General features: G+C 43.1%; 1 protein-coding gene across 1 annotated transcript; it reads right to left on the minus strand.

Moving 5' to 3' along the window:
* Nucleotides 1–8: 8 nt before the first annotated feature.
* zbtb47b (zinc finger and BTB domain containing 47b) lies at nucleotides 9–27,447 on the minus strand. Its single transcript, XM_053412341.1, has 6 exons — nucleotides 27,146–27,447; nucleotides 11,591–12,958; nucleotides 9,501–9,648; nucleotides 8,767–8,882; nucleotides 7,379–7,523; nucleotides 9–7,258 (listed from the first exon to the last, which is right to left on the minus strand). Exons 1-6 carry the CDS (start codon nucleotides 27,146–27,148, stop codon nucleotides 6,813–6,815), a joined length of 2,226 nt encoding a protein of 741 aa, XP_053268316.1. The 5' UTR covers nucleotides 27,149–27,447; the 3' UTR covers nucleotides 9–6,812.
* Between the last annotated feature and the right edge of the window lie 24 nt (nucleotides 27,448–27,471).

Genomic DNA, 27,471 nt, shown 5'->3' on the forward strand with positions numbered 1-27,471 from the left:
CGTCCACATTTGCAATAATATATCTATACTGTTTAATATTGAAATGATTTCATTACGCTCTGCTGTGTTACAGACGGTAGACACTAGTCAAGAATACAAGAAAAGACAGAAAATACAGTCTAATGTTATTAGCACCCCTAGACACTACTGTCCTTGTACTGTTTTTAGTATTTTAACATAGCTGAACTTGACGACTACTGCTTACACATGGTCTTTGTACACCAGAGTTAACTAAGACATAGTGTTTACATTATAAAGTGGAGAATCAGCAAATGACAGTACACATTAAGATGTCTTCAACACAACTGCAAAGTATGGGAAACATGGAGGGTTTGTGGAGAATACATCTTTGAATTGTCCACTGCGTTGTTGCCTAGGGTGAGTATCATCATATTTAATAAGAGGTTTGACGTCACCGTTGAAGAAAGGTTTTAACCAAACATTCACATGCAAAATAACCAACAACACGTGTTCACGTTCTTGTGTCAGCCCAGCAACTGTCCAAATATGGTCAAATATTTTCAGATGAGTCAAAAATACATCAAAACAAACAAATAAATTAGTTGGTCCAATTGTTTAAATAGAGTGTTAAGAGAAATATAAAGATTTTACTTTAATTGTTTTTTAATACGTTGCCTATATTTGAAGTAGTATTTCCAACAGTATTGTGTATTTTTTTCAAGCTCTTTCCTTTTTATACATGAGATGAAACGTTCATGTTTGTTCAGAGCAGTGACTGGTCCTGGGTTTGTGTGTTTGCAAACCTAACTTAAAGGTTCAGTGTGCAGAGTTTAGTGATATCTAGTGGTTAAGTTGCATGTTGCAGCTGAATACCTCACCCTGACAAACATGAAAGAGAACCTGTGTAAGCCTTCAGCTGTCATAAAAACTCTAAAGGTGTTTAGTTTGTCCAGTCTAGGCTACTGTAAAAAACATGGCGGCCTGATATTAATATAAAGTATTTAAATACAAAAGGGCCCATTCTAGGGTAAAGAAAACAACAATTTGTACAGTTTAAACACACTGGTGAAATCATTACTAGGATTATTTTATATTTGATATATGCCAATAGAACCCTTTCACCTAAATCGTCCACACTTGACCTCTAATGTTAGCTGATTAACACTAGTGGTTAAACACAGTGAAACACAAGCTTTGACAGCAAGCTACCAAGCTGAAGCTCGGTTTTGTCATTAAACTACACCAGCTACTAATGCTAAAGCTTCTTAAAGGGTCAGATTTCATTCTTTTTCAAAAACTAAATTTAAACTGAACAAATCTAACATAAATCATACAACACATTCAAAAACAAAACATGTTTACTGTTGACAGAATACGACCCAAACTTTAAATCTCTAATCTCTATCTCATAATTTTTCTTAAATTGATTTATTGATGTATTCTATTATATTTTTGACTCATTTGATAAACATTGTCAGTTTTGTGGCCCCGTACATTTGCCCAAAATATGGTAAAACAAAAACAAACAAACAAACAAAAGCTGTTCCTATTCCACCATTCTTTTCTAAAGAGAAGGAAACTTTCCAACACATTTCAACAAATTCTAGCTTTTTTTTCATCATTTTCAGAGTCATGTTATATTTTTTTCGGAACCTGAAGGCCACAGAGGAAATTCCTTTTTCGACAAACGCTCTGGCTTGAGATACCTGCTGTTCTCAACGCTTCATTATGTTACGAGCATTTTCCTTGGGTGCGACACAGAATGCAGAGTCAGTATGATGCTGTAGGCAGCCACTCAATCACTGACAACCCCTCATTTAAGGACAAGAGGAGGTCCACCTTTGCCTCATTTAACACAAGCCTTTGGCTGCTCGGAGACTTTGGCTAATTAAAAGACATAAAAACCTACCTGCCTTGAATCTAGGAATCCTAAACACTGTGCAAAATCTCCTTTATCACTAACTAGAATCTCAGCTTTACTGCCATTTAACTTTTAAAAACTGTATTTAAAAAAATACCCACACAATGTGTTTCTATAAACCATTGGCTTTACTGATGTCACAGGGTTGATTTCTCTCCTTTGCAGCTGGATTTTTGGGAAGATTTAATTAACTAAATAATCCAAGACAGGCAAATGCTGCTTTCTAGGCTGGATTTAGACTTTCAAAGACAGGTCAGTCTCTGAACTGTCCCTTGATACAGTGTTATACACTCCACATGTTTAAATCAAATTACATTTTTACCAAAAATGTTACACACAACCCCATTTATTAGATGAATCTTGGCCAGTAAAGAAACAGATTATCTGCTCAGATTCATTTCCCTCCAAAATGATGATTAAAACGCTGTTTGTTTGATTTATCGGAACAGCAGCTGATTAACACTGCATCATTTGGTTTGGAAGTACATAACTTAACAGATTCTGGTGTAACATTATTTCGATCAGGTACAGGCAGTAAGATGTTTTGTTTTAACAGAGTCTGAACAAACAGGTTTTTTCCCTTTGGTTGAAATGTTGTTTCAGAGGACTCAGCACCTGCCAGGAACAAAAGTTTGGCAGAAACTGCACTTTTGAAATTTCCTATAATCATCTGCCATGGAAATATAACAAACAAAATATATAAAATAAAAAACAATACTATCATCAGCTTTTTTTAAATTCAAATAAGTGCTACTGCATCAGCGTTCGAAACCGACCAGCTGAGCTGGATTATAAAGTGCTCACAATAATCATTGAATCTTTCCCATTTATCAATTTGGCAAATGATCCCTACCTTGATACTTTCTCAGAACACGAAACATAACAGTCTCATGTGTGGTTGTGATCAGGGAACAAACAAACCACAGACAGCTCTAGCTGAATTGAATGCATCCTTAGGAAGGAGTCACAAATACTTAAAGAGGAGCACAGTGAAAGAACAGGCCGATACTCAGAAACGCCTTTTTAGTGGCCCAGTGACACATAACTGAGTTGTTACAGCTCAATCGTCCACAGTCCCAGCACAGCAAATCATCCTCTAAGTTATTCAAGGAGACAAAGTACAAGTGAGGTCAAGGCCTGCAACTTAGTAACCGTGACGTCTGAAACAAATGAGAAAATCACTGATTTGTATTCAATTTGTTAATAATTCATGAGCATCAAAATCCACCCGGTACATTTAAATGTAAAATGTATGCCTTTGGATTTAAACATTTCCACCGTGACACATCTCTGCTTTCTTCTTTCCATCTCGCAGGTGCATACATGTCCCTATAATGGACAAGTGTGGTGATCAAAGTGCATAAATCAGTAGTTTGAACTACCATACCTCCTCGTTTACTGTCAGCTACATCCAGAACACATTCAGATCCCTCATAAGACAAACACACCAGCTATTACCACAGTATCTCAATATTGTCTCTCGGGCTCGTGCTTCTGAAAACAGTAAAGTGGGAAAACACTTGTTAAGTGGCTTTCTAGCCACCTCTCATGACTCTAGGGGACGGGCTTCTCAAATAAATGATAATCTACTTTGAGGAAGGCTTTTTTCTTTCTTTAGTGTAGGATTGTTAATTGAGTGCAATTTAAATAGTTGCCACAAGAGAGCAACAGTCCTTGTTCAGGCTGCCTTCATCTCCCCTCTGTGTCAACAATCTATCGTCCACATCCACCACTGGCGAGATCAAACCTTAGTCAGGTATAAATCGTTGACAGTTACCTCCTCCTCTAATGTATCTCATTTCCCACCCTGGAGCTCACCGTCCAGTAAGGCTCAATCAGATTCATCACAGCTAAAAATTCAACAGCTCTGGACTTCTCATTTAAAGGGCAGTCTCACTGGACCCTGAAAAAAGCAGCAAATCAAAAAATACAAAACATGTGTTTGACACATGAAGAAAACATTGAAAACGTACCATCATCGAATATCATCTGACGTGGCCCTGTCCATTTATCCATGGCAGTTTAGGGAATACATTTTACTGGGATGAGCTGGAAGTAAGACTACTCGAAGGTGCTTTAATCTGTCTTTTAAATAAAACAAGTCAACGGCCTATTTACAGAAGATTAATCGGAAAATTCCAATTTCCTCTATAGTCACCAGCCAAGACACATGTGGGGGCACATTCAACTGACTCTCCAAATGTAAACATTAGGAATTAATCACAAGGAAGAAACACGTCTTAACAATATTTACAGATTAATGCGACACTACGGGAAGGCTAGATAGAGCTTAAGTGAGCGGGAGTGCATCGATAGTGCACAGAGACACTTTTCGGATAAGAAATGTCTGATTAAAAAAAACAGTTTGACATTTTAGAGGCAATATCTATTTGCTTTCTTGCTGACAGTCATATCCTTACATCAACTTGATAAATGTCCATTTATCATCAAGATACAGCTGATATCTTAGCTTAGCCCAAAGACTGGAAACAGGTGGAAACAGTTAGCTTAGTTTGGCTCAAAAGTAACAACCACCACTTTAGCTATGTTGCTAACAGGTACAGGTTATTATTTTGTAATTGGATCATTTCTGGAGACGCAAGAAGTCAAAGTACTGATCACTTTTAAAATGCATTGTGTAGATAAAACAAAGATACAAACAGTTAAATGTGGAGCTTTGTATGCATCGACAGAACCAGGCTAGCTGTTTCCCTGTTTTCAGTCTTTAAGTTTGTATCCAGCTGCAGCTAGCTTAGCATTACATACAGATTGTCATTAGGTGACAAAATCCACCTACTGATTACTTTTAGTCGTCGGTGGCTGTATAACGAGCCATTTCCAGTCTATGCTAATCTAGCATGTAGCTTCATATACGATGTGTAGGAAATCGTATCGACCGTATGCTGTCTATAAAGATGGACATCTTTCCAGCTATCCAAAAATGAAGCCAAAATGTCTTGGTTGCCCTCTAGTGGCTGACTTTAGTATAGGTCATTCTGCCTGCCACATGCTAGTCAATGGGACATGGACAGAAAGTACACATCATATCATTTTTTTTAAAGCTTTCAGTCATTTTCGGAAAGTTCTTATCACAGTGATGTGTGTACAACAGTACAAGTGTTAATTGTTGCAGTAAGTTTGGTTTTATAGTTATGTGATGCTATAAAAATGGGGGTTCAATATTGACAGCTGACTAACGATTGGTCGAGGGGGTGTATCAGCTGTTCGGGGTCTAAATGTGCAAAATGGCACATATTCGTATCCAGAATATTTGGCTTCGTTTCCGGACAGTAAAAGGAGGTGGAGATAATTCGTCCACCTTGATTTACAGTCTATGCTATCGAACATCTAATTCCTCCGCAAGAAAGCAAATCAGTGTATTTCCTAAATTGTTGAACTATTCCTTTGAGACATTTTTGTTGAGAAGGATTTGATTACATTTCCTTAACTTCTACTCCAGTAGATTTGTGACTATCACTTGTCAAGAGTGCACATTGAGCCACTTTTTTCTGAGCGGCTGTGACACCACGTATATTACACAACCCTAACTTTGCTTCACTTCCGCAGGTCACTGCTGTCAGTCTGTACAGTAACAGTTACGAGCCCTTTTAGTGATGAGCTCTGTTGTGCCAAAAGTAATCACCGTCAGTGCTCTTTAAGAGATTTAGGCATTGGAATATAATGTTAAACATTTCACAATATACATCATGATGAAATGTGCACACGTAATGAGCTACATAAGCAAAGTTTGTGAATATTATTATCCCTATAGGGTTGGTATTCTGCAAACTAATTACACAGATTGGGTTTAGTGGAGAAATGAGCTGAACGTTAACATTAGAAGTAAACCTACAGATACACTGTAGGTCAGAGTACATTATGTTTTACTAACAAGTCACAGAAAAGTGCTGTATCGTCTCGGAGCCAGATCTGCAGGAGAGGAGCGAGCTTGCTTAATGTAAGCAACAAAACGAGTCGACAGATTTCTCCATCTCCTGCTTTAAGGGGAAGCTCAAGCGTTAATTAGGCGAATATAGAATCTAAATATTCTCACCTCCCATCTCTGCTTCACATCTCTCTGTCCGTCTCACACACACACACACAAAAACACACACTCACGCACACAAACATCATCACAAACACCACACACTGCATTGCACAGTCGACTCAACCACGCGTCGCCACTTCTCTCAAGTCCTTACAAATTGACGTTAACGTGCCACATATAACACACGATCACAATTATAAAAATGAGGACAAGTAGGATTACATTTTAAATATCACTAGAGTTAAATGTAAGGTGCAGGATCGATTATAAATGCTGTATAACGTTACCTATCTATAGCAGGTGAGCTAACAGGATTTGGTTATTGGCAACGCCGCCGTATACATGTATATGCTCAAAGACAAATCAGCATTTGGTTATTGCTGGGTAGGAACCAGAACCTCTCGCTACATCTTGGCAGAGAACAGCAAATAAAACAGTTTTTTTTCCAATGTGGTCCTCATTCGACTGATGAGCCCCCGGATGAGTGAAGATTTAGGGAAAGTCATCCACCCACTTTTTAAAGATGCTACAATCAATGCATTGTGCAAGGCTCTGGAAAAATGTGGTGTCGGAAAATCCCAAATGAAACCAGGACAGGGTTGTGAAACGAGGAGAAAGAAGAGTGATGACGACACGTCCTACTGGACACTGAGGTTATCTATTGTATTAAAGAGAGTAAAAAATAATTATTTATTATTGTGGTGTGTGTGTATATGTATTTTTATGAGGCCTCTGTCTGGCCTTCAATCCGTTTCTCCCCTCTGTGTCACGGAGGTGCACCACTCTCCCGCAGCATGAGTCGTCTTTAAAAGCTCAGAGAGAGAGAAAAAAAACAGTAAAAACAAAAAGGTAACAAAGTGCTTTCGATGCAAGAGAGATTTGTTAGTTGTTGGAGTTCATCCTACCGGCAGAGAACAGGGGAGGCGGTGGGCGTAAATGAGGGACGGGAGGAAGCCCGCCTATGGGGTGCAGCAGGGGGAGGGACAGTTGGGTGCCGTGGAGGGGGTGGGGGCTAGAGGCAGCAGGGGGCGTGGTGACAGACGTGGCGGTAAGCACCATCCCCAGCTGGCCCTGAACGGACGAGTCCATAGAGGGGGACCCCAGGGGGTGGTCGAGCCCGGTGGGGTCGGTTCCGTCGGCGACCATGGGGTTGCTGACGCGGAAGCACTTCTCCCTGTGGGCCTTGAGCATGTTGGAGAAGCGGAAGCGCTGGCCGCACACCTCGCAGGGGTACGGCTTCTCTCCGGTGTGGGTGCGGCGGTGGCGCTTCATGTTGGGCCGGCTGGTGAAGCTCTTCCCACAGATCTCACAGATGTACGGCTTCTCTCCTGCAGAATGTGGGACACAAAGAGTTTAAAAACACAACTTCCTCACACATTTTCAACATTTAGGATGACAATTTCAAAAACGATATTATCAATACGACACGAAGACAGGAAGTAACTCACCAGTGTGTGTCTTCATGTGCTCATCAAAGTACTGTTTCATGTTGAAGTCCTTTCCGCACCACTGGCACATGAACTGCTTGTGTCCGATGTGGATGCTCATGTGGGAGCGCAGCTGGTACTTGTACTGGAAGCGTTCGCTACAGTTCTGGAACACAGTGAAGAGTTTGCTAAAGTTTATTTTACAAAGATTAAATTTGGTGAATTTAATTGATGCACAAACGCTGAGGAACTGTCACATGTCATTCAGAAATGTGAGTATATCCTACTTATAAATCCAGAAATCTCTCTACTTCCAATTTTCTCAAAAATCGCTCAATCGACTTCAGACTTGGAGGATTGTGTTGCCGAGGAGCAAAGGAAGTGCAGAGTCGACTCTGAGGACTTTTTGCATAAAGACCCTTGTAACACTGACTCTCCATTTTTTCTGAAACTGCTCTTGCTGAGGCTGACATCAAACCAATATCTCAGAATGTTCTTTTGTTGCCCAGTGTTCAAATTCTGGAAGACGGTTGCGTCTAACGGCTCCAAGATCGTAAAAATGCCTTGCTCACCTGTTACACTCATTATAAATGAGTTGAGCGTGTTGTGCCTAACTTTAATTAAACCACTTGCACAATTAGTGGGGCTTACAGCAGTAAAAAGAAATTGGTAACCATTTGCTGGAAGCCTCCAAACTCCCTCTCTTTTCATCCTTGAGTTCTGACGTATGTTGAACGCGCAAAAACAAATTGTGCGTGAATTCCAATTTCATGAGCATTCAAACTATTCTGAAAACACTTGCTCACACCACACAAGAATTTCAAAGCCTTTGATTCAAAGAAGCGGATCGCCTTTTTTGAAAAAAAAATTAATACCAATCGGATGTTTTTATGGTAAATATGGAAATACAGTCTGTTGGCACCTTGTTCACGGTTGGACAGAGCCTGGGTAGTGGTGTTCCTGTTTCTGTAATGCTAAGCTACACTAACAAAACAATGTCTAACTATTCTTTTAAGACGTTAGGTCATTCTGCCAATTGTTTTCATGTGGTGTGAAGCGAAGATGCCAGACACAAGCACTAATAGACCAATCACTATCCCCAGTTAAACGGCCTAATGAGCCTGCCTATATGTAAAGAGAGCCAATACCATTTTTTAATGATCATATTCTCATTCGTGTGTGTGAAACAGCACATCTGGATCTCGTCCCCGTCCCAAAACCCTTAACCTTAACACAAGTGTTTTACAAGCGAAGGCCACAGAGACTCATAAAATGCAAATAACATCCCGAGACACCAATGATTTTACAAATAACAGGTTTCTAAGCTGGCTGCAGCTGATTGGGTTCGGAGGGAAAGTCCTGGTGTGAGTGAAGTGGAGAGCGGTGCGACGTATAGGAGGAGCTCAAACCTCACACTTGAAGGGTTTCTCTCCTGAGTGCTGCAGAGAGTGAACCTTCAGGGACATGCTGCGCTTGAACGACTTCCCGCACGTCTCGCAGGTGAACGGCATGTCCTTCGTGTGGGCTAAACAACACACACACACACACACACACACACACACACACACACACACACACACACACACACACACACACACACACACACACACACACACACACACACACACACACACACACACAAACAAACAAACAAACAAAAATCTGTGATTGGTATCTAACATAGACCCACTCAACATCAATTAGGAGCAGAAAGACAAATAAGCAAAGGCTTCCCTAAATTAGCTCTTTTAAAAAAACAACACTGGTTTGTCATAGGTTTGTCATAGGCTATTTACAATGGTTAGTCCTCTAGTAAATAAATTATTTCTGCTGCAGTTATTTCTGCTGCAGTTTCCACACTGATCTCTCATCAGTTCTTCAGTAGGAATAATAAATAGGACTCAGTGACATGCAGTACTTTATTCTAACCCTTTCTTAGCTAGAGAAATATGAACGTACACAAATATTGAGGTAAAACCGCCAAGGGAAATAAGATGCTTATCTCCCTAAAAATGTAGGAGAGGAAAGCAACACCCAACAAACAAAGCCTGCCCAACAATCAGTGGGATTTTGAAAAGGAAACCTGAAGTAACCCGCGGGAACAAAGTGACCGAGCAGGATCAGCGATTTTACTGCCGCTTACCGACCATGTGCTTCCTGACATGAGCCATGGTGTAAAACTTCTTCTCACAGATCTCGCAGGAGAACTTCTTCTCGGCGTAGCCATGGACGATCTTGTTGTGCTCGTGTAATGACCACAGCTTCTTGAAGGCCTTGCCACACGTTACACACTTTAAAAAGGAGAGAGGGCAAAACACAGTTAGTGCTGGAGCTGTTTGTGTAAGTGATATGAAGAGAGTCATTATCTGGACCAGCCAAATAAAATCCAGGTTTGCCTGTGTGTGTGTGTGTGTATGTGTGTGTGTGAGTGTGCGATTTCCACAGATACTTGAGCGTGCACTGTACCAAAGAAGCTATTAGAGTCAGTAGATTAAAGCAGAAAATGATCTTCAAAACCACAGCAGGAGTCCAACCGCTCACTGCAGAGGAGTAATGGTGGAGGAGCTGAGACATCAGAATGTATTACTAAGTGATTGTCTATAGTAAATCAAATCAGATTAAAAGTGACAAACAACTCTTTCAAAAACCAGCATAAGCAGTGATGGCGACATAATAAAGACAAGTGTATGTTAACAAATGATATTAACATACCCAGCTATACTATTAAAGGCTTATTGATTTATTTATTTATGCTGAACCTTAGAAACGTGTGTGGAAACGGACGGATCCCTCTGTCTATATACTCTATGTTCACATCCATATTTATGCTCGTCTTCTGAAAGCTTGAGGATGAAACAGATGAAACAGAGCAGCTCCACTGGAAATCAGTGCTTAACAACAGGCCAACGTAAAGGAAGCATGTCATCCTTTTTATACGGAAAGTCGGCATAAATTATCCTTAAGACTCTTTGCTGCATGTACAGGTTTCATCTGTGTCTTTCATATTGGTCTTATAAAAACCACAAGTAAAGCTGTGCTATTTATCCATTGAACCACTACAATCATGTTTGGTCTGTTGAATTTGCATTAATCAAATATATATATGTTGAAGCCATTGTGCCATGAAATCAAAATATCTTTTTGATGATTTCCTTTCAAAACATGCAAATTCTCCGGTTGGAGCGCTGAAAGCAGAGCTCACTCTCTAGAGCTGCAGCCAGACCCAACAAGCTCCACCAATCAGGAGGGTCGGGCAGCCTGTGTGCTGCCTGAGGGGCAAAGCTAAGGCTTGAAAATAGTAAAGAAAACAAAAATTGGAACCTTAAAAGCACAGTCACGCTAGAAAGTGGCACAGGAAAATTCAGCTGCAAGAAATATTTGGTGACAGGGACGAAGCCGGGGCAGGACAGTCGGTCACAGCAGCTCCCAGAGCTTCTTCTCCTTTACCCTGTTCTCTGTTTACACAGCTGTCAGCCCTGAACATCATTTCAGTCAATACAGAGTTTTATTGACTGAGCGGTTTAGTAATACACAGTTTGTTCATGAAAAAGCATCTGTATAATTGACTTCCTTGTAATTTCACTGCAAATTATGTCTCTTTTGGGGAGGAGTTCATTCTCAGACCTATGGATTAATAGAGATGGGACAACACAACCAATTAGCTACATTAGCATCTCTCTGGCTTCACACTCACTATTGAAATGGCTTGATATTGGTCAGTTGAGCTGGTTTACGTCAACAAGCAATCAAGTCAACAGTCAACTGTTAAAGCAGCACTATGTTACTTTTACTGAGCAACAGCGCCCCCTGTGGTGATTAATATCAGTCCGGTGAATACCACCCACTGAACTAAAACAGTGGATATTACCCATGATCCCCTTCTTCCTAAATAAAAAGAGCTGAAGCTGTAACAAATAATCCAAACTCTGTTTAGAATTCTTATCTTATGCTAAATTAAGTTTCCTTGCTGAACACTGGAGATAAACGTTGGTTTTCAATGATTTCTATGTGTTTTTAACTTATCTAAAGTTCAGCATTGCTCTAAAACCTGCAGGACCCGATCCTATATGCAGTCAGGGTAAGAAGTGGGAAAGTAAGCTGCGCCTTTCTCCGTACTCCAAGTCAGTGAACCATCAAACCAATTTTGATGGTTCACCGACTTTAAGGTAAATAAAAAATGTTGTATAGCATTGCTTTAAAGCTGCAGTGAAACTCATCTTGTCAGATTCCTACCTGGATGCTCTTCTCGCAGTCGGTCTGTTGGTGCAGCAGCAGCTCGCTCTCCAGCAGGAAGCGTTTCCCGCAGTTGCTGCAGATCTGCATGCGGTTGTGAGTGACGTTCATGTGTTTCTCCAGATACCAGCGGTTGTTGAAGATGCGGGGGCATTTCTTACACGGGAAATGCTGCTTCTCCTCCAGCCTCACCTTCTGGCCCAGGCCCTCGGCATCCAGACTCCTCTTCCCACCCGGCCGCTGGTTGGCTAGTGTAGCCTCTGCCAGCGTGTGCCGCATGGAGGTCGTGGTTCCCGCCATGGCCAAGGCCCTGATGCCCCGTCGAGGCCGATCCATTATGGACGTCTGCTCCAAGCCTGGAATGTTCAGGGTGTTCTCCTCCTCCTCTTCATCCTCCTCTTCATCTTCCTCCTCGCTGCTCTGCCCCAGTAGGTCTCCCCTCTTCAGGTCGTCCTCATCTTCCTCAATTGCATCATTCTCCAGCTCGTTCTCGTCATCATCATCTGAATCTCTCTCGGTGTCGTGGCAACGGGCAAACATGATGGCCGTCTCGGTGGCAGATGTTGACTTGCCCTCCGATCCCTTTGACACATTGAGGGTCTGGTTGTTGAGGTTCACTTCAACAATGATCTGATCCCTGTTGAAGGAGGAGTGGCTGTCTGCGGACTTGGACTCCTCGCCGTTGCCTTCTACTTTGCAGAGAGCACCTGAGCCGGCCCCGCCCCCTTTTCCCTCCTCTTTCTGGTAGTACTGCTTCTGCTGGGAGGGCGTCTTCCCCGCCTCCTCCACCCGCACTGAGAACGGGCTGCTGCCCTCCCTCGTGTACACCCTGCCCAGCTCCGACTCCTGTTTGATCTCCCGGTACAGCTGGCTGGCAGTAATGGCCACCGCTGGGTCACCGCTGCCAAGCCTTTCCTGATTTGCCATATCCGTGCAGGTGGTCCTCAGCGAGTGGCTGCTGATGAGGTCGCGACAGGAGGCGGCGATGTCGCTCATCTGCAGCAGGGTGGCTGCGTTCAGCACGTCGCGCACGGTGCGTCTGCTCACCAGCAGCTTGGAGGTGTAGATGAAGTTGAGTATTTGCTGAAGGCCCTGCGAGGTCAGGGCGTCCAGCGACAGGTCCACCCGCCGCAGCTGCTTGCTTTGGGCGAAGAGGGAGTGGAAGAAAGGGCTGTAGGCCGCCAGCACGCCCTTGTGGGCCGGAAAGGTGCTGCGCTGCCGGACCAGAACGATGTCGACGTCGCACAGGTCGGGCTGGAAGAGGCGCTGCTCGTTCAGCCTGTCCATCAAACAGGTGAAGTGCAGAGCTACATCCTCCACTAGAGAGAACTCAGCAGAGGGGAAGTCTGTGGTCTTCTCCACTATGAGCTGAAAGAGAAAAACATGGAGGGAGAAGTTCAGAGACAAGATTTAAATACAAACAACTTCACTATCATAGTTAGGAACATTACAGAAATTCAAATAAGGGATTTTACGCTTTTCATATCCTTTCATTGTCATGTCAAGAAACTAAATATGGTGACAGAGCCAGCAGTTCTTTTAATTATATCTCATAATCTTAGGTAGCAGAGGCAGTTTTTCCAACTTGACATGAAATTGTAGATTTAAGCCAACATGTTTGAAAAGAAAAACACAGTTGGGACATGGTCACACTCATGAACTCTACGCCAAGCCACACTGCGGACAGCGTTGCTGCAGGAAGCCGTTGTATTTTTAACCCTCTGCTTGTACAGATTGGACGTGAACCTAACACAAAGGTTCACCACGGCCTTATTCACCTATGTGTGACCATACGATCGTCTACAGTCCCACATCAAATCCATCTGATAAGGTTTTGGAGATGCGATAACGAACCACAGCTCTACTGGATCACTCCACATTCTAAATCCGAATCAGTGTAACATTTTATCCCCAGAAAAATCAAGGTGGAAAAATGTTTGAAGAACATTGTAGACATGGGTCATTGGGTTTTAATGATATTTTCACATTCATAGTTGTGTTTTTGTGCTTTTTCTTGTTGGACTGTGTGTATTTGCATAAGAGCCTCTCACGGGAGATTTGCTGCAAATGCTCTTAGTTTAGAAATGCTGTAAATTGTTTATCACTTTAAAAATAAACACTAAAATACCCACACACGTTATTTGATTGTCTTTAGTCAAATGTTCATGCTCAGAAAGAATAGTAATTCATAATGATTCAGTCACATTACATTGTCAAAATTCTGCAATAATGACATTTGTCATTAAAATCGAAACATAACCGCTGTTGAAATTAATTCTAAATAATTAGATCCTGCAGCACTTATTGCTTTTTGTGCTCATTGTCAGTTTCAGTTTGATTCAGCGGGCGGCTGCTGCAGAATACGAGTCAAGAATCAAAAGGTGTAACACTCAGCGCTTTGTGCAAGGTCTTAAACTTCCCAAGGTGGGTTTATTTTAGCACAGGAAGGGCAGGGTTTCGATCCAGACGGGATGTGAGCAGGGACAGAGCAGCAAACAGAGCAAACACACACACACACACACACACACACACACACACAACAAACACAAACACAGTGTCAGGTCTCTGCAGGGACTGACTGGTCTCAGCATTGATATTCATTGCCATCACCCTCCCATTAGCCGGCTCTCTCAGCACACCCACTCGCTGCACTGTCCCCGAGGAGCGGCGAATTATGCACAAGACAAAACACGTCCCGAGAAATAATTAGGGAAACCACGCCGAATAAATAACCAACCCTCCGAACAATTAATGGAATGTATCACTCCTGGCGTCTCTCGGAGGCAGAATAGGACAAGTATTGATACGAGGCAGGTTTTGGTTAATATGTTGCCGTGGATGATGGAGACATGAACCCTAATTACATTTGTATAGCTGTTATTTCTCACTGTTTATTAAACATACAATACGAGAAAAGCCAAGTATCAAATTAATAATTTAGGGCGTTTATACAGTAGAGTCCAAATGAGAATGAATCGCACGACAAACACAGCTAGCAGTTCTTTAAATAATAATAAAAAAAAGAATCTTTGCCTTTCCCTGCTGCCTAACGTAATTTCTTTTTAAGCTCACTGAGAATGACTTTTCATTGTTCAGGCTTGGAAAATGGATTTGCATTTGGGCCCTAACCTTGAAAATCTGGCCTGTTTGAAGAAAGAATTCAATTATGGAGTGTTAGATTTATTCATAGTTTGGAGCTGCTAAATTGGACTCTGAACTGGAGATGAGTGGAGATCGTGTTATCTGTCTCCGTGCCAGGCTACAGACATCGCCCAAGGGCAAAATGCTGCAGCCTTAATCAGATCAAGTGTAAGTTGCAGACTGGAAGTTATGCTCCTTTAGCGATAACGATCTGCTGCTTCTTCTTCTTCTTCTTCTTCTTCTTCTGGGGTTCAAATCGGACGACGCAGTCAAAGATGAGGATTTTCAACGGGACGAGCGTCAGCATATTCACAACATCAACAGTTTGGGGTCAAAATATAGGGAATACCCACAGTTACTCTAAAGATTTCAGTTTTCATTTGTGTTTATTTCATCAAAAACTGTGGGATCACATTGTTCCAGTGACACTTATTATTCTTCTACCTCCTCAGGATTTTAATGTCTGGACTCTGGACTGCCATTAATCTCAGCCCAGGGATTTAAAATACAAAATAATGATGTTTGCCATATGCAACTATAAAACAGGATCCCAAATTAGCTCCCAAATGACTGTGTCTGTATGGCATTGAACGTTTGGCTCAAAGACAATTTAATTTGCAGTTAGAAACAGTTTTATTCTGGTATCAAACAAAGAATAATTTAAGCAAACAAGTATAAATACAAATTAATGACCTCTCCTTCTCACAGATTTATTAATTTGCCCTATATAAAACAAAAACATCTTAAAAACTATTTTTTAATATGCAATCGTGCACTACAAGACCAACGCTCCTCCTTATTTCCATATTTTCTGTATGAATCCTCAACTGGGGATGTGGTATCAAGGTTTTGCTGGAACATGTAGCTTTGTGTCTTTGGGACATCATGTACGTAGTCATTATTTTCTATGAATGAATGAATGTACTATATTATATGTAGCTAACTGTGCTGGATATGAACGGGGCCATCTCGGATCCCATTTGGTTTGATGGCAGTTAGGGGAAGGAGCCGAGGTTCGAAGGTCCCGCCAGTAAATTCAATAGACCAATCATGAGTCAGTCTCAGCATCAGATAACAACATAGACTGGAAAAATCTATCAAAAATGACATGTCGTCCATCTTTATATACAGACTACGGTGCATGTATCTATTTACCTGTATACTGCTGAATGACGTTTCCATCAGAGGACGATTGTTGCATTAATCATCTCAACAGATGCTTTAAATCTCTTTAATCCGATAAGAAACAGATGCAGTTAGCCTGCAGCTACGTGTCTGTCACAATGTGCCATAAAGATGAAGCCATCTTGTCCCATTTCATCACTTACAGTAGCCAATCAAAGTGAGGGAGTACTTACTTTGGATCTAAACACAACATCCAACTGCGGCCATCTCTCTCTCTCTTTCTCTCTCCGTCTCTCTCTCTCTCTCTCGCTCTCTCCTTTCCTTGGAAATGTCAGGGCGAGAGCTTGTTTGCTGTCATTAGACCGAGCGTCACCTTTAACCAGCCTCTCAGTCAGATGTCTCCCAATACATTATTCATATTTGGCCTGATCCGTGACAAACATGCGGCGGGGGGATTAATGATGCACCCGACGAGAGGTGTCATTTAAACGGGCTTCAATCAAAGCTCTGCGCGCCCTTTCCACGCAGATCATCTCATCATCTGCCAAACACAACAATGGGAGGGGATCCTCTTGCACTGCGGCGGCCTCAGAGGACCCGTTCCACGAGTCAACTGTCAAGGTTGCTTTAATCCAATAGAAACGTTATTTGTTATACTCAGGAGATTGTTTTCTGCCCTTTATGTGATTTAGAAAAAAATTATTGTCCCTATAGCTGCAGCATTTTCTGCTACGGCATTTTAGTCCGTATGAGAAAATCGTGAGTCTTTTCAATGCGGTGTTGAAAAGACTCTACACTGCTTTGTGTAAATGTAACAGTTGAGTTAAAGGTTATTCTGCCCCACAGAAAACACTGCTCCTGAATCACCTAGTCAGTAATCCGGTCGATACCTCTGCACCATGTGACATCACAATACCCCTCATTTGCATAATGTGCACCTAGCAGCTAGTGTGGTGCGACACCTAATAAAGGCAGAGCTGGAGAGGAGGCTGATATCTCCTACTTACGCTCGATGATACAGATACTTAAATGGACAGAGCTTTTCTATCCGTTAGTGAAAGTCTTCTGAAAGGTCACATTCACCGAAGGAACAGATGCATCTCTTTTCGTATGTAAAGGCAGCATAGAAAGCCTTTAGCTGACTTTAGCTGAATTTTTTCAATTGGCCTGATGGAGGCTTTGTAATTAAATATCAAAAATAGAATTTCTAAAATGCAACGATTTATATAAAAACAAATCAATTAAATTTTTGATTGGTTGCATTTAAGGAAACAAAGGTGTCTTTAAGTAAGACGTGAACCTGCCCACATGTTGAGGGTGATGCACTTGTGAGAAATGGTTGAGTATTTAAAAACATTTACCTCATCGACCTAACGGCGAAGCTCTAATTAAAATTCAAAGATACAATCTCAGAAACTACCTCAGTACTAATCCAGTTTTGATGGAGCTGTGATGGATGATGCACAAGATTACTGCCCGGCCCCCGAGAGAAGCCGACATCAATCATAGGAGGAAAAAAGGAAATCGCTAATTATTGTTGTTATCGTCGGTGATGGTCAGACTCCGAGCTGCGAGTCGAGCTCACGGCCGACGTGTCAGTCAGAGCTGGTGATTAAAACGAGTTTTTTGAGTAAAGTGTCGAATCCTCACCCGGCTCGGCCATGTTAGAGCCGGTGTTATGCACTTGGCAGTGGCCCCGACTGGAGGTGAGCCAGAATGAGTTGAGTGTGAAAATGAAAACCCTCTCTCTCATTTGAGTGTCCCTGGTGAGTGTGCCCTTTCTCTCCCACACCTATGCACTTGAGGATCCACATAGATTTACAGTTCTGTAAAGTCTGCACCTCCATCAAACTGTGGACGTGCTGCGACCTCCGCCGAGCTGCCATTTTAAAAATTCCTCTCTCTCTGGTCGCTGTGACGCTGGACACTGATCTCTGATAACCAGGCCTCCTGCAAGGGCAGCACGTGTAAATCTCAGACTGGAAAACTGAACAATGTCTTATACGTTAGGCGTTACCTGAAGGTTATGTTTTCACCCTACGTTTGCTTGTTGGTTGGGTGGAATACGACAAAGCCACACAAACTAACTAAACTAACTAAACAACACCTACTCTGACGGTCTCGTTTGCCATCTGACCAGTGCACAGACGTGCATTAGCGGGGGGGCTAATGTCCGAGCACAGCAAAGAGTCATAGACACATCAATAGTCCGAGGGAGGGCAGGTTGCACTCTGGCAGGAGGGCGTCCCAGGGGGAAAACACTGAGGGGGGGGGGGGGGGTTAGAGGCAATATTAATGCCATTATACACAATTGTTTATCATGAACCTTCACATTCAAATTTGAAGTTTGAAATTTGAACAATTGCGAAGTAGCTCGTATTAAAGTGAATAGTAGCTCAGACCAATCAATGTCCTGTATGGGAGGAGCTACAGGCATATACATGTGCGTCTTAGATATTGCCACAGAGACGAATGAGCATCACTGTTCATCACCATTGGCGAATCCTGTGAGGTCAGCACAGTGTTTCTTGGTTGGTTGGTTTGCATGTCAGCAGGATTACACAAAAACTACTGGACGTATTTCCATGAAACTTGGTGGGAGGATTGGACATGGGCCAGGATACGGACAAAGGGGGCGGATCCAGGAATTGTCTTTCACTGTCTCTTTAACATTTTCACCAATTTCCAGGGAGTATTTTAAGGATCTTGATCAAAAGAGTTCAGACGTATTTAAGGGACTCATATTCATGAGTGTCTGCGGTTCACTGGCTTCCATTCTAGTTGCTTAATTGCGTGGATGATCAATAGAAATGTAATCTATTAAACATGAGGATTTCCTTTTCCTTCCTTCTATTACAATATCTCAAACTGAACATATTTAGGATTTAAAATTTTGTTCAGACCAAATAATACTATTAGAAGATGTCACTGTGCATGATGGACTTGTCCCCTCTATTTTAGACACCGATAATAATGTGATTATTTAAGGCAAATTGATCCATAACAGAAATAAACATTAGTTTCTGCATTTATTCTGACAATAGAGTTGAGTCCAGCTGCCCCCCCCCCATCTCAATACAATAATGTAGTGCAAAGCAATTTTTCAGCTCAGTCTGATTTCCACAAATCTCATTCAGGCCACAAAACCCTCATGAAAGGATTTTGCACACAAACGCAACTTGCTACCAGCGAAATGTCAAACTGTAAAAAGGAGCTAATAATTAGAAATGACCATCGGGAACGAAAACAGATTCACCCTACCATTCACAGGCAGGAAGATAACAATCCCATGAGCTCTTGCCCAGAACCTATTGTCCCCCAGCAGGGAGCTGGGACTACCGGGGCCTTTGCCACTTCCCCCCACAGGGCGCTTCAACCTACAGCACCGAGCACACCCAGCAGCCCTCTTCACAGCAAGCCCCCCCTGCTCAGGGGCCCGGTGCAGGGCTCGACGTGACTGACACCCGGAGGAAGGCGAATGGGCACCGTGTCAGGGCTCATCTCACTCACTGGTATGAAGATGGTGGGAGAGCAGCGCCGACCCCTACACACACACACACACACACACACGCACACACACACACATATCCCTGAGTCATCATCAGCTCAGACGAGAGCGGAGCATGACAGGCCCGAATACAAACTCTATACAAAGAGATCACACAGTTACAGCAGTAACTGGCCTCGCAGGAACGACACAGTGCTTTTACATGGTGGGAAATGGATCAGCTCACGTGTAAACACAAGCAAACGGAAAGGGACAAGGGCATGTCATTCCTCGCAGAGTCTAATCAGGCCGCCATTAAAAAGTCATCAGGGTAATGACTGACACTGTGTCCTCTGTGTGCTCACCAGACCTTCCCTGCTGCCGACGCCAAACAACAGACAGGTTTAGTCCCAGAGATGCTAAGCCGGAGTGAATACAGATTCTGGTGGTGGCAAGTGTTGCATGGCCGAGTGGTCTGGGTCTTATGAGGTATACAGACTGGACAAGACAAAGCAATCTGTCTTGTTGTCTCCTTGCTTTCAGTGTCTAGTCATGGGTGGATTATTGAACGGGCCCAGTGGGCGCCTTGAGACCTCGGGCCAACCCTCTGTAAACATCTTTTGTTGGACATGGAAATCCAAAAACCGCGAACAGATGCAAACCAACTTTGAAGAAACGCAAATCAAGTCCTAAAAATGCTAAATATCGTAAAGAGAATGAAAAGACAACAATACAGGAAAATTACAAGACACGAATTAACTTCATAGCAATGTAAAACAACACAAAGAGATATTAAACTCAAAGACACAGAATGACCGCAAAGACAAACAATACAACTACCTAGGGATGCAAAATGATGACAAGAAAAATACCCAAATTAAACAAAACAAAAAAAAGAATCAACAATAGATACGCAAAATTACCACAAACGACACAACACAACCACAATGCGACATTATCATTTGATATTGTTTTGTGTCTGTTTTAGTGTCGAGTCATGTGTGGATTATGGAATGGGCTGACTGGTCAACTTGAGACCTCGGCCCAGAGAGACAAACTCTCTGTCAACATTTTGTTGGACACGGAAATCCAACAACCACAAAACAGATGCAAACCAACTTTGAAAAGACGCAAAACAAGTCCAACAAAATGCAAAACAATCACAACGGGACGCAAATTTACCAAAGTGACACCGAGAGACAGCAAGGAGAGGCAAAGCGACAACGTAGAGGTGCAAAATGTCAACAAAAGGACAAAGATATAATATAATACCGATACACAACAGAGAAGCAAAAGACCCATCACAGCCACAACCAGGAAACATTATTGTCTGGGTGTGGGCGTCTGCTGCTGGTGTAGGACGGCTGCTGGACCTTCCACATATCTGCACCCAGCTCTCCTTTGTCTCATAATCGGTCCATGAGTCTAGTGGAAGATTTCGCCTGTGTCTGCAGTCTGCGCTCCCTGCTATTCTCTCCAAATCCAATCAGCACAGAGACCCAGCACTGACCTTGAGGTAGAAGCAGCATATACAGTAGCAGATGCACATCCGCCCACGTGCCTGCAACCCTGAACTGAGCACCTACGCGTGCATACCTGCATCATAATCGTGATATAAAGACATGTGGTGTAGTCTGCTGATTAAGCATGAAAAAGAGGCTTTGAATGACTGGACTCACATCCTCCTGTTTTCAGTCATGTTGCTCATGCACAGGCGAGCCAGACTGGTAAGTGCACAAGTGACAAGGTCTCGCATTTAACAAGCCCTGCAGTGATCATTACAGCGCTATGATAAAAAAATGCTAATAAAAATCAATGTCCAATGACCAAAGGGGGAGCCACAGCGGCGGATGGCATCACAGTCACTGCCGAGGTCACACACAGCACCGTCACATGCACAGCCACATTACTGTGGAGTTTAATACTCGCCGGCCTGCCGCTGTTTATTGGATAATAACGGTATTAAGGCTGATAGCTACACCTTGTGATATTAGGCGATGGGATTATATAATCCAGTAAACAAGTGGCGCGTGTGATGCAGATTGGGGGAAAAACACGACGTAATAAATCATCAAGCAGCTGCCCTGCGAAAGACTCCTGGAAATCCTGAATTCAAAAAAGGTTGACGAGTTCACGGATTATGCCAAACATACAAATTCACGCTTGGTTATCAAAGCAACACACACATTGTGCTTCCTTTAAACCTCTGAAGACTGCAATCCTGCTGGTTTGATTAAACAGACATGTCTGTATGCTAAAGACAGTCTTACCTGTCAGATTATTGGTCCATTTGTGCTGAATATAAGATTAAATACAACTTCTTTCAGAAATCAATTCAAATTCTTTCAGATATGAAATATATAAAAACATCTAGGTATGTTCGATAATCTCTGAGGAGGCCCCATACTCAGAAGATGAATCTAAAACTATTCTGGTAATTCATCTTTAAGCACTGTCGCCTCACAGTAGGAAGGTTCCCGGTTCGAATCCCATTTTGGCCGGGGTCTTTCTGTGTGGAGGTTGCATGATCTCCCTGAGCTTTCCCACCGCTTCCTCCACAGTCCACAATCATGCAGATGGGGGATAGGTTTATTGGAGACTCTACATTGACCGTAGGTGTGAATGTTAATGTGAATGGCTGTATGCCTCTGTCTCTGTCTGCATGTGATACGCTGGCATCCTGTACATAGTGTCCCCTGCCTCTCACCCAATGTCAGCTGGGAATCCATCCCCCCTATGACCCTCAAAGGATAAGTGGTGTGGAAAATGGAAGGAAAAGAACATAAAACTGTCCAAATAGAGTTCGAAAGATACAACTGACCAACAATATGGGAAATGTTTGACAATTTCAGACATCACCACACCAGAACGTCACTATTGGACTATTATGCAAAGGTCTGGATTATGTTTAAAATCTGCACTTGGCGTCTACAGTACGGCAAAAGATAAGAAAAGTTCACAGTGATAGCAAATAATCTATGGTTGAGATGAAGGTGAGGCTACATTTTAAAAAAATGTTGGGCCAATCAAAAATAAATTACTTAAATTACTACAATCAAGTTGGCAATTGTGTTGATGTAACTTTTTTACTTTTAGGTGAACAAGATTAATTTGTGTGTATTGTTTACCAACTTAAAGTATTTTTTTAAGTTGGTAAACAATAACAAAAATCTACATTAGTTGTAAAACACAAACACTGGATGAGATTGCACTTTAGATGTACAGCAGAATAATTTTAGATTTTCACTGCTGGCTATGATAAATAAAAACATTATCAGTATTAGTGCTGCTCTAATCCTGGACATCTAATCCCCCCTAAACACTTAAAACTTCCCCCTGTCCTCATCCACCAGTTTGGAGCTGCCCAGCCTTGCCCTGGTGGGGAGCTCCACCAGCTTTCACCATTAGATTTAAATACACTTCCATCTATATGTTAATGCGACCACAGGTGACAAGCCAATCTACAGCTGATACGCATTTACCCAAGCATGAAATTGGGATGCACAAACAAAAATAAGGACGACAACATAGCACGAGCAGCATCTTGCCAACGCACTGTACATTCAAATTTGACACTTGACCTTTGGAACAAACTGAACGACTGTTTTATCGCCGAGGTGAAGCCGAAGACGGCGTTTGTGCCGGACATTCCGAAGTCACGTTGAAAGAAGACATCAACTGCCGCTCGTCTGGAGTCGAGGTGACGAGCGGTTGGATAATGAAAGGAGCTGCCTGGAGGCGGTGTGGGGAGGGGGGGGGGGGCACGACGAGGTTAGAGCGTCCGCACTGAAGCTCTGCCAGGAAGTTTGTGTCTGGGCCAATGAGCTGGGGGAGGAAGCGCTGAGTCAGGAAGCCTGGCCAAGAGAGGGGCCCGCGGTGCTGGCATCTCCTCGGCACAAACACACACACACACACACACTCGTTACAACGCTTCACACACCACCGCTCTGCTGGAGTCATAACACACTGTTCCCAAGCCGGCGCTGCACACGCATGTAGGCAATGTGGGTGCACACAAGTTCACCCGCTGTGCACGGCTTCACCGGTAACACACAGGCGGACGTCGTGCCAAATACCTGTGGCACAACAGAGTGTGGACGGTGGAACGGACGCAGATATTTGTGTTTGTAAAACGCAGTTAAACAACAACAAAACTCAGCTAAATGATCAAATCTCATAGATGCACGGCGCGGAGGGCAAAAGATGAAGCTCCGAGGTGAGCTATTAAAGAAAAAAGATGGTTCTGATGTGCAGCAGGGAGCAGGTGCACACATACCCGAGGGCTATTACACTGTGATATCTTCATTATCCCTTTCATAGCATGACACAAAGAGAGAAGAGGCTGACACAAGTCTCTAGAGAGCTCCTTATCACAGGAATCTCTGCTGTGGCAACTCTCTTTCTGCCCGTGTGTGTGTGTCTGTGTGTGTGTGTGGTGGCAGTTGATATGTTCGATGAGAAGGTCAGAGAGGACGAGGATGAAAAGAGGTAGAGGAGGAGCGTCGGCTTTCTATAGGCGCAGCCAATCAATGGACGGCGGTGAAATGTGGAATACGAGCTTAAAGGCAGAGTTTGGAGTTTTAAGAAAAATGTTTACCTGCTTTATTCTGATACGTGAGAAGACGGAAACCACTGTGATGTTTGCAACCAGCAGCTTGTTAGCTTAGCTTAGCACAAACACTGTCAACAGGGGGAAAAGGCTAGCTTGGTCTCAAGACTCAAGAGTCTTTATTGTAATAGCAGACAACAGTAAAATGGGTGTATCGTCAAACTGTAACAAAATTAATCTATATTGATTTTATGATGTATAGACCCCCTCAGTCTACACTCGATATGCTATGCTAAGCTAAGTGAATGCTACCATTGAATTAATACGTGATTGGTTTGAGGTTGTTTGAGGTGGATAAGGAATATAAAATAATTTGAAAATAGATTTGTGTTGGACGGAGCCTTCTGTCAGGAGTCTGCATTAATTTTTTTGTATTTGATGGCACATCTTTAAAAAACTTCGGACAAAACGGACAGAGTGGAGCAGTACCACCAGAAATCATGAGGGGGCGGTGTAACCAATAGTTCAAATGAGATGAACATACGGCCCAACAAAGGAGAGACATTGCGAGCTGGTAAGAAACTATAAGAGAACATCATCACAACTTCCTCCACCATCAACGAGCTTTCACACACATCTTTTTCTAAGTAAAGGCAGCATAAATGAGCTTTAACAGAGACAGGAAGTAAAAAAATGCAGACGGGTGATTATTAACTTCATTCCAGCATGAAAACCAAAACATTAATGTGTGTGACTAAACGTCAAACAAATATTTGTGGTAACTATCTGATCAACGGTCTCTACATTCCTTCTTGGCTATTCTCTGGAAAACAGCATGAAAACTCATCCCCATCTGCTTTAAAGCTCCTACTAAGTCTCTCTCTCTCTCTTTCTCTGGCCTGAATTCAACTAAAAGATATAAGAACTCTTTAGACAGGGCCCTTTTCTTATACTCTCTTAATATCCTTAAATTCCTGACAATGAAAGGCTAATAGAAGTCCTCATATCAAGCCGTGCGGAGAGAGAAATCTGTTTGGCCTCTTTGATAATGGAGTTCAAAGTCTTCTTTTTTTTAAAGTGCCATCGTTCTCCCCAGATGAAGAGACCCAGATGCTGGCTGGCACAGCTCAGAACCCAAACAGTACAAAGATTTATTTTGAGGAGCGAAAAAACAATCGCTTCAAACTAACTTCTGCCATTTGAACTAACAACAAAAGAAAACCTTACATAAGCCCAGCGACTTTGACCTTGCTGTCTGCGGCCTTGTTCGCCGCTCTTAATCTCGGGGGCATAAATTAACAGCACCTACAGTACGAAGCGAGTTTCCAAGGAGAGCGGCCTCCAACCAGGGGCCGGAGATGTCTGCCGGAGTTTGTTGCCGAGGCTCAGGAATGGCTGCACTTGTCACAAGGACTAAAGACGGTTTCCTTGCTTAACACCCAGAGACAGTGAAGCCTCAAAGTCAAGGGTGGGCAGGAATGCCCTGAATAGACAGTTACGTAAAACTCACAGCTCCCTGTGAGGATAGAGACGAGTCGGGACGACGAAATTAAACTGTTAAAAAAAGACTGACACGTAAACTATAAACATCTTCAGCAGGCAGGGAGCTGACGCGGATTTATTTTCAAAAGTCCCAAAAATTAGGAGACAAGTAAAATCTTTTCATTATCAAGGTGGATTATGGCTTTTGAGACAATGGGCCCCTCGCCCGTCACACAAGAGAAGTTATTTTGAATACATTTTTCAGTTTTGATTCTCTTTGTACTTATTCTACGTCCATTTGTAGTTTTTTTTAACTTGTTTAGGTCCTTGCACAATTCTTTTTACGCACTTTACTCATTGTGCATCTCTTTGTTGTTGTTTTGCTTCTCTTTGCACTTATTCTGCATCCATTTGTAGTTTTTCTGCATCTCGTTTTGGTCATTTCTAATCATTTGATGAGTCATTTCATATCGAGGTTCTCATCCAGGTGCCTTCTGACCTGTTGAGGGCCCTGGGCCTGAGTCCTTTGGGCTCCGCTGAGTAATCAATCCAAGAACATGGGAATTTAAAAGGGATGCATAAATTCAGACTATTGATCAAAACAAAATTACCTAAGGCTAATCCGCTTTTGATGTCAATTAATTGCAGAAATTATCTGGGGCATGTTCACAAACCAGTCACAAAAAGGATATATACTATCTCTGAGGGCAGGCGTAGGGCACAGTTTGTACTCAGTTCATCGCAGCTTATACTCTCATGCTCTCGCCCAAAATAAATAAATAAAAGCAGATAGAAATAAAAAGGGAAGGAAAACACAGCAATAACAAAACCCTCTCGCTCCCACCAGAAGCCACCCAGCGAGCACCGGGGCTAACCCCTCTGACCTGACCCAGATATTAACCCAAGCCTCCAGATGTGAACACGCGCTGGGATTACTCCACCACTGCATCAGGCTCCACATGCTTTCCTAATGAGGCATCCTAACATGACCCTGGAGACAGGGCCGACTGTCTGCCTCTATTCCCATAACGCTGTCTGTCTGTCTGCACTTCTTCATGTGTGCTGATGGAGGGATTAACACATCACAGAGGAAGGACGGATGCATCAAGGAGAAGCAGAAAGGAAACTTAAAATCAAAACACTGTGCATTAGAATATTAGTGTGAAGCATTCTCTACTTTGATTTCACACATCAAAACGAGCATGTGGATTTTAATGGCAGTCTGCAGCCTCAGCCTAACCTTGCGTCTCATGTCCCTGTGGGAGCATTCCACCTGGATGCTGAAGTGAAGTTACACAGGCAGAGGGACATCTCCTCCTCCTGTCAACCCACACCGAGCAGAGCCTGTGATTAATGCACGGATGTCAAAGCCTCATCAACTTGTCCTGCACAGGCTCAGGGAGGAAGAAGGGAGCAGTTTCTTCATGTGCACCAGTCACGACCTGAGCGGGCTTTCTTTTCTTTTTTTTTGCAGAAGCGCCCTGATATGAAAAGGAATTTAACTCCTTCTCTGCATCCATGGAGCCGCCGCCGCTGCTCCTCCAGCTCTCCTCCATTTCCAACTTGTGCGGCAAGTTGCAAACTTCCGCGCACAGGGCACAACGGTGACAGCCCGGGCACAAGTTTGATGGGCCTGCTGAGTAGCTCACATTTGCAAGAGATCAAGAAGGGACACACGCATGCACACACGCGCGCGCACACACACACACACACACACAGAGGGAGAGAGGAAAAAAAATAAACAAAAATGCAGCGCAGCTCCGGAGCCTACCATTTTGATCCAGCGTTTCGAGGCTCACCGGAGTCCAACAACAACTCCTCTCGCAGCAGTTTCTCCTCCGCCATGAAAATCGCCGTTGAATTGTCACATTTCTCCGGTATGTCTGTGAATCTCCTCTCTCTCTCCCCCCCCCTCCCCGTGCCGCTGCTGCTGCTGGAGCCTCCACACAGACAAGAAGTGCAGAGGCTGCTCGTGGAAGGAGGAATTGGTGATTGGAGCTCGGGGATCATATGGGCTCTTTTTTTTTTTGTCAGACGCTTTTAAAGGGACACGGTGCTTGTTTCAACGTGGAGTCGGACGCGAGGCGCTCGGGTTCT

The sequence above is a fragment of the Pleuronectes platessa genome, chromosome 20 (assembly GCF_947347685.1).
Source record: "Pleuronectes platessa chromosome 20, fPlePla1.1, whole genome shotgun sequence".
In the NCBI taxonomy this organism is placed as follows: domain Eukaryota; kingdom Metazoa; phylum Chordata; class Actinopteri; order Pleuronectiformes; family Pleuronectidae; genus Pleuronectes; species Pleuronectes platessa.

Excerpts from the sequence above, each read along its gene's own strand:
- zbtb47b (XM_053412341.1), bottom strand. Across the intron at positions 9,649-11,590 it reads ACTGCGAGAAGAGCATCCAG|TGTGTAACGTGTGGCAAGGC; the intron begins GTAGGAATCTGA and ends TCCTTTTTAAAG. Across the intron at positions 7,259-7,378 it reads GCACATGAAGACACACACTG|GAGAGAAGCCGTACATCTGT; the intron begins GTGAGTTACTTC and ends CACATTCTGCAG.